The 12,230-nt window shown below is 34.3% G+C and overlaps 1 protein-coding gene across 1 annotated transcript in view; it reads right to left on the reverse strand.

The window, feature by feature from the left end:
* The window catches only part of XRCC4 (X-ray repair cross complementing 4), a gene marked incomplete at its 5' end in the record, with an annotated part of 250,536 nt that overhangs the window by 90,444 nt on the left and 147,862 nt on the right, over positions 1 to 12,230 (reverse strand). The window contains 1 exon segment of the mRNA NM_001280398.1: positions 6,554 to 6,701. Within this exon segment, the coding sequence (NP_001267327.1) occupies positions 6,554 to 6,701 (148 nt within the window).

Consider the following 12,230-nt stretch of genomic DNA (forward strand, 5'->3'; position numbering starts at 1 on the left):
AGTTCAGGTACCAAAAATCTACAAAAATTGGATATTTGAATTTGATGATTATATTATCCATCTAAATTTAAAAAACATAATTTTCAAATACTTTGAGATTTAAACTTTGAATACATTGCTAGCAATTTTTAAGAATCAAGGTATGAAAATAAATTCTTTTTGAAAAGATGGGATGGTCAACTACCCCATTTTAAGTTGGCACATGCAATTTCATCTCCTTCTCTCTATATATGTATTTCTAAAACGAATTGGTAAACAACAACAACAAAAAACTCAAAAGGCAAACACTGTTGTGAGGGTACAAATTGTTATAGCCTTCCTGAAGAAATTCTGGCAAAACATACATACATGTATGTGTAATTCCATGTATAACTCTCTCTATATATAAACTATTACATATCTCAAATTAATCAACTGCTTTTAAAACATAGTCTTCCAAAGATATTATTTTCCTCCCACATTACACCATATTGATTGCTAAATGGAAGAAAAAAAAAGTTGTGGGTTACAGCATAACTGGTGTGAGCCTAGTTTTGTCAATGAAGTGTGGAAGAGAGAGGGATCTGCAAAGACACAGAGTACCAGGTATCAACGGTGGTCATCTCCAGGTGGGTGGGATTACGAGTTTCCCATATGCTCATTCTTTTGTTTCTGTGTGTTTTCTGATTTTTCTGGAATGAGCATGAACTGCTTTTATAATTGGGAAACAAATAAAATAAAGTTCATTTTATTAAAAAATAAACGAATTAATACCAGACTCTGACCCCCTCACTGTTTTAATTTTTATAATTCATAACATTAATAATAAAAACATAGGAAGAAGATATCAGAAAGCAAACAAATAACTTTCTTCAAAACTCCATTAAAAAGAAGAATCTTTATTAAGAGTGAATATTGCCTAAACTCTATGTGACTGCAACTGGGTTACTGTGGGGAAATGAGCTCTTTAGGACCCTGAAAAGCTTTAATAGATATAGTCACTTTGGTTTGGAAGCTACAAAAATTCTGATGCTTATAATAACTTCTCAAAACAAAAGTGCATGGATTGTGCAATTTCTTCAAGGATAATACTGTAAGCATCCGGCATAACAAAATAAAGAATTGAGCTTTTGTAGGTTCAGGAAGACAATACCTTATACAAACTCTATCAGTGGCACTGCACTCTATGGAGGTGGGGAAATACTGGGCTGAAATACGCTACATCTTTTTCTGCACCTTGTAGCCACAAGACTGTGATAAGAACGTTAGATCTAAAACCATAAAAACCCTAGAAGAAAACCTAGGCATTACCATTCAGGACATAGGCATGGGCAAGGACTTCATGTCTAAAACACCAAAAGCAATGGCAACAAAAGACAAAATTGACAAATGGGATCTAATTAAACTAAAGAGCTTCTGCACAGCAAAAGAAACTACCATCAGAGTGAACAGGCAACCTACAAAATGGGAGAAAATTTTCGCAACCTACTCATCTGACAAAGGGCTAATATCTAGAATCTACAATGAACTCAAACAACTTTACAAGAAAAAAACAAACAACCCCATCAAAAAGTGGGCGAAGGACATGAACAGACACTTCTCAAAAGAAGACATTTATGCAGCCAAAAACCACATGAAAAAATGCTCATCATCACTGGCCATCAGAGAAATGCAAATCAAAACCACAATGAGATACCATCTCACACCAGTTAGAATGGCAATCATTAAAAAGTCAGGAAACAACAGGTGCTGGAGAGGATGTGGAGAAATAGGAACACTTTTACACTGTTGGTGGGACTGTAAACTAGTTCAACCATTGTGGAAGTCAGTGTGGAGATTCCTCAGGGATCTAGAACTGGAAATACCATTTGACCCAGCCATCCCATTACTGGGTATATACCCAAAGGACTCTAAATCATGCTGCTATAAAGACACATGCACACGTATGTTTATTGCGGCATTGTTCACAATAGCAAAGACTTGGAACCAACCCAAATGTCCAACAATGATAGACTGGATTAAGAAAATGTGGCACATATACACCATGGAATACTATGCAGCCATAAAAAATGATGAGTTCATGTCCTTTGTAGGGACATGGATGAAATTGGAAATCATCATTCTCAGTAAACTATTGCAAGAACAAAAAACCAAACACCGCATATTCTCACTCACAGGTGGGAATTGAACAATGAGATCACATGGACACAGGAAGGGGAATACTACACTCTGGGGACTGTGGTGGGGTGGGGGGAGGGGGGAGGGATAGCATCGGGAGATATACCTAATGCTAGATGACGAGTTAGTGGGTGCAGCGCACCAGCATGGCACATGTATACATATGTAACTAACCTGCACAATGTGCACATGTACCCAGAAACTTAAAGTATTAAAAAAAAAAAAAAAAAAAGACTGTGATAAGATTGTGTAGTCCTAGCTAATTAAATAAAAAACTCACTCTAAGGTGTGTGTGTTGTTTTGGCATCCAGTATTCACTTGAAATACTATTTAGTATTTTTATTGGTAAAAGCAACTTTACAACAAATTTTCTTTTATATTTGAAAGACAGTTTGTCTAGATACTTTGAAAGTTTACAAGATTAATAAAACAGTTCATTATAAAGCTCTGTGAATTTAATAATTTATATTTATTTTATATCTGTATTCCTTTTACAGTGATTTATATTTGTTCTGAAGTCTCTAAAAGCTTTGCAGAGTATTTCAGGTATTAACTGAAGTCATTTCTCTCTGTATATTGAGTCAAAATAAAAGGAAAGCTTCCCCACCCCCCAAAAAAGTGGTTCTCAGATAAAATAAAATGCCCCAAATCCATTCCCACATATAATAGCGCACTCACAAATCTGGAACACAATTCCAAATATTTCAATTTAGAACTTTATGACCAATGTACTCTCTTCGCTCTGCACAAAATTATTTGTGTATATCTTTGTCTCTCAAAAGATTATAAACCCAGTTGAGGAAGTAACCAGGTACAAACTCTGGAATAAAACACCGGCTCTGCTGCTCTGGCAAAAGAACTATATCTTTATGAGTCTTGGTTGCTTTTCATCTGTAAGAAGGATAAATTAATACCTATCTTGTAGGGTTTGTGTGAGATTTAAATGAGAGATAACATATAAAGCACTTATCAAAATTCTGATTTATTTTTATATCTCTCTCTCCTTCTATACCTTGTCACTATAACAATGACTTAGGGTTGCAATAAATGTTCAACTAAATTTAAAAATTATTATGATTTTGTTTTATAGATAAGTATTTAGTTTTTCTCAGAATGCAAAATAACCCTGTGGTATTTATAAAGTACTTAATATGTTACATTGTAAAATACCTATAAACAGTTAAATTTAAAAAATGAATACTTTTCTCATGGATATTTCATATTTTTAATTGCTTCATGAATTTTAATCAATAATAGCTAATAAATGTGGAAGTATTTTATTGCTAAATCATTCATGTTTTGAAAGTGGTGAAGAGTTAAATATACAATAGATCTATAAATATTGAGAGGGATCTTACAGATCATCTAGTATAATCCTTTCATTTTTAGATGAGAAAACTGAAACTTGGAAAGGTAAAATGACTTGCACAAAGTCTTGTAGACAAAAAAAAAAAAAAAAATTAAGCCATAGTACTTATGACCACTCCTTCCCCTACTTTTGTTTCTTTGTTCTTGAGTTGCAGAGATAGAGAAGCTAAATAGTGGAATCACATGTAAGATGTCTGGTGGGAATGTTGGAAGGGACTGAAGGTCATGCAATCAGAAGGGCCTAGGAAACTGAAGTTTAGAGGTAGGGACTGATGTATTTTCACCCGTAAGTAGCAAACTAACCACATCTGCGTTTATTTGTGAGTCTACAGATAGGGTACATGACCTAATTGATGTTTACGTTTTTGATGACAAGCTGTCAGAGAAAAAAATCATGCTTCAGGAAGGGAGGAAAATAGGTAGCAGTTTTAATTTTAAAACTTAAAATAAGGGCTAGCCATTAGTAATTGAGAACGTCTTACTCTGAGGTTTTTTAAGAGCTAAGGCTTATTTTTGCTTTTGTTTTATAGAAGCTTCTTTTTTTTATTAAAAATATTGGGAAAGTACAACTAGTATTTAAAATTTTTAAGAGCCATAAAATTTCAGTCTCCTGTATTCAAAATGCAAAAAAATCCTATAGTATAAAAAAATAAGAAAAAAATACATAATTTAACATTTTGTTTTATTTGAGCAAAAGAGGAGGCATTCTACAGTAGGGTATCAACCACTCAACATCTGACTGATACATGCTAAACTAAATTTCTCTTAATATTTAAAATGCTCACTGACATCTAACAGGTGTTTTTCATTTCTACTTAGGGGCAGTCTGCCTAAAGGGCCTACAATGATATAATTAGCAGACCGTTACCAAAAGCTGATATGGTTTACATCAACTTTGTCAACTTTTAAAATGGTGAAAATATATAACATAAACATTGACATGATTACCTAAACATGGAAAAGAAAAGGAACATAATATTAATTGTCTGTATGTTTGGAGAAACAAACACATTATCTTTATTAAAAAGCTAAATAAAAATATTTAGTCTTGATTCAGAGCTAAACTTCTTTCATCTCTGTATCATGCATATCAGAAACCTGCTTAAGCAACACAGTGTACTCAGAAAATGTTAGCAACCTAAAACCTTACCTTTGGTTCACACATAGAGTGAAAAGACCTAAGATGCAGCTCTCCAACATAAAACCAATATTTCCTTCTTCCCGCAAACCATGAAGTCATTATCAGACAAAACAACTGGACTGAAAGTTCCATGAGGACAGGAGCTGTGTCTATTTTCTACTTTCTGGGATCCTCAGCATGATCAATATTATGCCTGGCACATAATTCAATTTCAACTCATTACTCACTTGTCTACTAATTGACTGAATGAAGTACTTACTTTCTGGAACGTTTTAAACTGCTTATAATTTTATTCTTTCCCATAGTTTGGCTATTTCAATGTCTGTAAATTGAAAATATTTTTGGTTCACCGTATAAAAGAGATCACACTATGCCTTGAACTCTATGAGCTCTATCAAGGGGTTATAAGCTATGAATAAATTCAAATGATAAACACAAACCAGAAAGAATTTAGTGCACAATGGGTTTTTGCATATATTGTCTGAAGACATTAGGGATACAGCATAGTATGGAGATAGCATTTTTAAGTATATGTAGATCAGGCCAATAGTGGAGAGAACAAAAACACAATGATAGACAAAATAATCCCACTATACAATGTTTATACGCTAGAAACTAAAACATGTTCCCACTAGGCTGCCAGTTTCCTGATGGCATGAATTGTGCTTCTTTGCATCCTTATTGTCTATAACAGAATTTTAAAGCTTTTTGCTCTCAGGAATACTTTATACTTTAAAAAATTTTTGAGGGTCTCAAGAGTTTTGACTCCACATTTTAGTTTATGTAGACTATTTGCCATATTGAAAATTAAACCTGAGAAAATTTAAACATTCATTAATTCATTTAAAAATAACACAAATCCAGTATATGATAATATGAATAATATATTCTTTATGAAACGTATTTTCCAGAAAAAAATGTTATGAGGGCATTGTTTTATACTTTTCAAATCTGTTTGATAGCTGGTTTGATTGAAAACAGTTGGATTTTCACCAGCTTCTGCATTCAATCAGCGGTGAAATGTTATTTTAATTGAAGGATATAAGAAAATCCAGCCTCACACAGGTATGGAATTTAAGAAGGGACGACCTTATGGACCCCTACAAAGGGCCATTGGAAAACCCCAGGTACCCTTATTCCATCCTGTGAAAATCACTGAACTATAAAATCATCTGCCACAGCATCATCATTCAATAACTATTTACTGAATTAACAAAAACTTCAGAAAAAATAAATTTTCAGAGCATACATACACATACCCAAAGATACAAATGATTTGAACATTCATTTTGGATTAAACTGATAATATTCTTTATAAATGCTCATTGTTTTGCTGTAACGAAATATTAAGTGTTTCAACTTCGCAACTCATCACACCTAAATTGAAATACAGACTGATGCAGGGTAATCAGAACCAAAGAGTGAAAAACAGTGAAAATAAAGTACACAATGCCAAAACTTGACAGAAATAAACAGATGATGAGAAAGAGACATTTTACTTGAAAAAAATGCCAAGCATAACCAAATTAAATGGCTAATTTGAATGCCATACGGGTCTCTTTCAAGCAGTAAATTAGATTGAAACACTTTACTGAACACTAGTTGGATTCCAATATTTTTTGTATCCTACATGCCATTTCTAATTAATCTATAAAAACCATGAGAAAAAAATTTTTGCTTACGTTCTCAGCATTTCAGCTTTAAATATTAATAGAAATTAACCAAATACTGAAACAATATATTGATTCAAACATTTTACAATTCCAAAATGGCATTTTCTTAAAAATAACTTTAAAAACGTTCAAAATGAAAACATAATTTTTAAGATCATATGCTAGATTTTCAAAAATGTCATCTCACTTCTTGGCAAAGAATAAAATGACTTACTTTTCCTTTTCTTGAAGCTGATTCTCCTGAGGAGCCATTTTAGGTTCTGTCCCAAGATTTCTTTGCATTCGCTGTCTCCTTTTTCTACTTGGTGCAATATCAGTGACATCAAGACTTGAAATAATGGAATCATCTTTACTTACAGCAGCTGAAATAAAATGAGATGAGAATGTGACCCAACAAAATTATGCACATCATTTGTAAGTATTAACTTGCTGTTTTAGCATTGACATAAGGTGACAATTAAAATATAGCAAAACTATTCTTTCAAATCTTTATGCAGATTTGTTGAATCAAGTCAGTTAGATGCCATATGATACTTTACTACCAACAAAAAACATTATGTATATTGTACACATGGAATAATTTGATCAAAATGATCTTTGATGCTGGGTGAACGTGTTCTTGGAGATTTAATGGAGATAGTATTTTTATTAGGATTGTAACTAGAAATCATAGCAACAAAAACAAAACTGCATAGTTTTTTTTTATTATCTTTTAAGTTCTGAGATACATGTACAGAACGTGCAGGTTTGTTACATATGTATATAAGTGCCATGGTGGTGTGCTGCACCCATCAACTTGTCATCTATATTAGGTATTTCTCCTAATGGTATCCCTCCTCTTGCTCCTCACCCACTGACAGGCCCCAGTGTGTGATGTTTCCATCCCTGTGTCCATGTGTTCTCATTGTTCAACTCCCACTTATGAGTGAGAACATGCAATGTTTGGTTTTCTGTTCTTGTGTTAGCTTGCTGAGAATGATGGTTTTCAGCTTCATCCATGTCCCTGCAAAGGATATGAACTCATCCTTTTTTATGGCTGCATAGTATTCCATGGTGTATATGTGCCACATTTTCTTTATCCAGTCTATCATTGATGGGCATTTGGGTTGGTTCCAAGTCTTTGCTATTGTAAATAGAGCTGCAATAAACATACATGTGCATATGTCTTTATAGTAGAATGATTTAGAATCCTTTGGGTATATACCCAGTAATGGGATTGCTGGGTCAAATGGTATTTCTGGTTCTAGATCCTTGAGGAATCACCACACTGTCTTCCAGAATGATTGAACTAATTTACACTCCCACCAACAGTGTAAAAGCGTTCCTATTTCTCCACATCCACTCCAGCATCTGTTGTTTCCTGACTTTTTAATGATCACCATTCTAACTGGCATGAGATAGTATCTCACTGTGGTTTTGATTTGTATTTCTGTAATGGCCAGTGATGATAAGCTTTTTTTCATATGTCTGTTGACCGCATAAATGTCTTCTTTTGAGAAGTGTCTGTTCATATCCTTCGGCCACTTTTTAATGGGTTTTTTTTTTCTTGTAAATTTTGTTTAAGTTCTGTGTAGATTCTGGATATCAGCCCTTTGTCAGATGGGTAAATTGCTACAGAATGGGAGAAACTGAGTCGATTTTGAATATATTGCCCAAAGCTTAATTTTTTCTCCCTTAAGCCTGTTATTTTTACTGTGTAATTTTGCAGAATGAGTGGTTTTTCAGGTACACATATATTACATTCTGGCAGAAAAGCTTGCATGTTGAGTTCTCACTCTGTGTAGTTCATGCTTTACTTGATCTCTACGAGACAACTTGGACACTGTTGAACACTCTACTGAAATTCCTCTCTTGATTTTTTTTTCTTAATAACTATTAATTTCCAGATCTTATGTTTTGGGCACTTTGCTATGGGTTTTCCATGTATTACCTTGTTAATCCTTAAAATTACTTCATAAAGTACTTATTATTACTATCTTCATTTTATTTATAAGGAAAACAAGGCTTCAGAGAGGTTAAGTGACTTTCCCAAATCACAAAGCCTTTACTCTTATATTTTGTCATTATGACAATTAAAAAATATTTTTTCCTAGTTGGTAAATTATTCTTTGATCAAATACTAAGTGAAAGCCCATCAAAGCATAGTTTACTTTCCAAAGCTGTTTAAATTTTAGGACTTTTTTTATTAGCCTCTAAAAATGTATGGGGAATAGATAAGGGTAAATTAAAAAGGAAGTTTTTTTTTTTTTAAACACATTCAAGCTGAAAGATTTCCCAATGCTGTTAAGCTAAGAGATGACTAATGAAAGTACAAGTATATGCTTGTCTATGAACAAAACTAGCAAAACTGTTAGAGGTAGAGGACATTTCAGTTATAGATTTGTAAACTGGAGAAAGATTATATTTAATGTCACAGCGGATATCTAGGAAAAAAGAATATTAAGTTTAAATTAAAATACAAGGCACAATTTTTAAAAATAAAATTAGTGAAAATTTCTGCCATTCATTTCAGAATTCCAAATGATGTCTTACAAATTGGCAACCAAAAAGGATACTGTATTTGGGAAGTGATTACCTCATGTATTATAATGTCTGCAACTTACTTTAAAATACAATGTTACTAAAGGTATGTTAGTGAGGGTGGACTATAACCAAGATGTTTCTAGCATCTAATCAGGAATGCACCGGCCAGAAGCAGGCTGATGGGATCAGAAATCTGTACTCCTAAGGAGGCCACTCCAGGTACTTTTGTTATTCATATTTCAATCAATAACTGATGACTTACTAATCAGTATACTGAATGACAAAATGCATGCCTATTGATAAAAACAAAGCATGTAAACTAACTTGATGAATATTACATATGGGTTTTCATGAGTAAATTAAAAGTACTAGTGTTATACAGACTGGCTAAAATATTTTAGAAATACTGCCCATCATTTTATGGACAAGGTGTAAAAATCCCATGAGGCCTATTTACACCTAGAGATAACCTGCTAAATTTTTAAATGGTTCTGTGTCCAGCTATGAACCCTGAACAACTGTGGTTGTTTGAAGTCAGGAAGAATCATCATTCCTGCTCAGGAATCTTTACATTTGTCAAAAATGAACATTTTCTATGAGGTAGTGACTGGGACACCCAAAAGGACCGAGAGCTTGCAATTTTTTTTCAAACCTATAGGACAGGTTCATGAATTATTTTGTGCTTACTTACAAGTAAATATTTAGTTAATAATTGTATGTGTGGCAAAATTTAATTTGAGAATTTTATTAATTGCCTTGAAACAAAATTGTAGGAGAAGTGTCTAATGTTCTCATACTTCAAACTTCTTGGTGACTATCATTATTATACCACAAATAAACTGAAGTTGTGTGTGACCACGTACTTCTGGCCAGTTCACCACATTATGATTCATTCCTCTTGATAATTACAGTGTAACCTTTCTATAAAATTGGCATGAAGAAAAAGGGCTAGCTGTATAAGCTTAGTTACAGTTTAAATGGAATACATCTTTTTTGGTTTGTGTTTGCACCATGGGAAACAGTGTTCCCCTCAGTTTTTCACATAAATGTAATAGCAAACCATATTGTAATAGATTCTCTTACTTAAATATTTCTTTAAAATGAAGTTTCATTATCTATCTAGCCTTCAATAAAAGGCAAAAACAATCCATTCTATCCTTCTCTCTCCACCCTGAAACCAGGATAAAAAGGCACTACTCCAATACTTGGTACCTAAGTATTAAATTGCTCATCTCGAACATTTTTCAAATTTCTTTTCTTTCTTTTTTTTTTTTTTTGAGACGGAATTTTGCTCTTGTTGCCCAGGCTGGAGCACAATGGCGTGATCTCGGCTCACTGCAACCTCTGCCTCCTGGGTTCAAACAATTCTCCTGCCTCGGGCTCCTGAGTAGCTGGGATTACAGGCGCCTGCCACCATGCCCGGCTAATTTTTGTATTTTTAGTAGAGACACGGTTTCACCATGTTGGCCAGACTGGTCTTGAACTACTGAGCTCAGGTGATCTACCCACCTCGGCCTCCCAAAGCGCTGGGATTACAGGCGTGAGCCACCGTGCCTGGTCTACATTTTTCAAATTTCAATCCATCCTGCCTCTTTCCTCCAATTGTGATAATGTTTGGTCTTTTCATTGTCTTTGGTCTTGATGCTAAATACTACAATTCTGCTCTGAAATTAGCTCCCTTGAACAATGACTGTCGGTCTCCAAATGAGCAATGCTATTTCACACACAAAGAAGAGTTCCCAACTATATCAATAGGAGGTCACAGATAGGAGTTCAAAAATGTCTATAATATTCATTACCTTATATATATATTTGAGTGCAATAATTCAAGTTTTCACTTTCAAGTCTGGCATCTCATTGATAAAAAAATCAATTCGTATTAAGTGTATTAGGTTATATGTATTCATTTTAGATATGAGAGAGAACTTTTAGAGTCGGAAAAAAATGGCAAATGTTCAAAGGGTAATGAGGAGGAGGGTGGCCTTGTTGTAATGGCATGCATGAAAGGTGCAGGAAATGAGACAGGATAAATATGGGCAGCAGAAAAGAAATGGAAGGAGTAAGAAGGCAGAGGGATATGTTAAATCAGCTTGCAAGTTTTCAAATGCAGGCAGAAAAGTATGGATTTGATATTGACTGGGGAGGTTTTTTCTTAAGATTCCACCTCCAGAATTCTCAGTGTTTAATATTGCAATCATTTTTTTTTGTCACGACAACATGTCTTTTACCATTTCCAGGATTTTTTTTTTAAATAGAAGACAAAAGAAAAAAACAAAAAACAAAAAACGATTGCCAATTAACTTACTACAGCTGGAATACTGATTGGTATGGCCGTGGGATGAATTTCAAGTTCTTGTTAGGTTCACTGCATCTTGAAAATGGGGAATCTTTTCACAAGCCCTGTTATTGTGAAAGGTGGCTCCACAAAAAGCCACACTTCTTCTCATTTGACAGAAGAACTGCAGGATCTTGGCAACAGTAGTTCAGACATGAGAAAGGCAGGGAGTTAGCTTCCCTGGGTACTCTCAATGTCGGAATGAAATGACACTGTTGGCTAAGCTGCCAGGAATTTGGCTGAATCTCCTAAGTTAAATTACCTGGTAAACTTCAGCCTCTGACCAAGAAATCTTTAAATCTCAATATTTTTATAAATCATTTTTCAGGTTTATAATTTGTTTTTATAAGGCCTTCATTATTATCTTGTATTTATAGATATTTTTCTTTTCATATGATATATAGCTTGACACACAGAAAGAGTCTATAATACTTGAATGAAGATTGCCACCTCTCTTCCCCTTGCCCTGCCATACAGATATGCTCATCTCTAGCCCCCTCAAATACATATACACACACACACACACAAACATACACCCCAATGTAGTGAAGCATGTTATTCACAGTTGTGGCAATGTAGCTTATAGAAGGAAGGAAGCTCTAATCTTCAGGTGTCTTGACCATGAAAAAAAAATGTGTACTGTTTGCAAATGCCATGTACAGACAAACCAACCAACCAACCAACCATGAGTGGTTTCCCATTGCCTACAAAATAAAGTCCTAAGATCTTAGCCCTGCGTTCAAATCCTTCTACAATGTGACCTTCACCTGCCTTTGTAACCACATCTCCCACAAATCTTCTACCATATATGTAAGCTATACCAAGGGCTGCAGGGCAACAATACCTTTACTTTTGTTCTGTACTTCCCCTGTTTTGAATGCCCTCTACTCCTTTACTGGCTCATCTATGTGCCTCCTTCTAGCACAGCCCAACTCATTTCAGTCATCCTAGTTTAGTAGTCCCAATCCACAGAAATCTTTCCTGTCTCTGTAGGACTTACAGTTTGAATCACTCATCTTATACATACAATCTT

This window comes from Pan troglodytes, chromosome 4, assembly GCF_028858775.2.
Source record: "Pan troglodytes isolate AG18354 chromosome 4, NHGRI_mPanTro3-v2.0_pri, whole genome shotgun sequence".
In the NCBI taxonomy this organism is placed as follows: Eukaryota; Metazoa; Chordata; class Mammalia; order Primates; family Hominidae; genus Pan; species Pan troglodytes.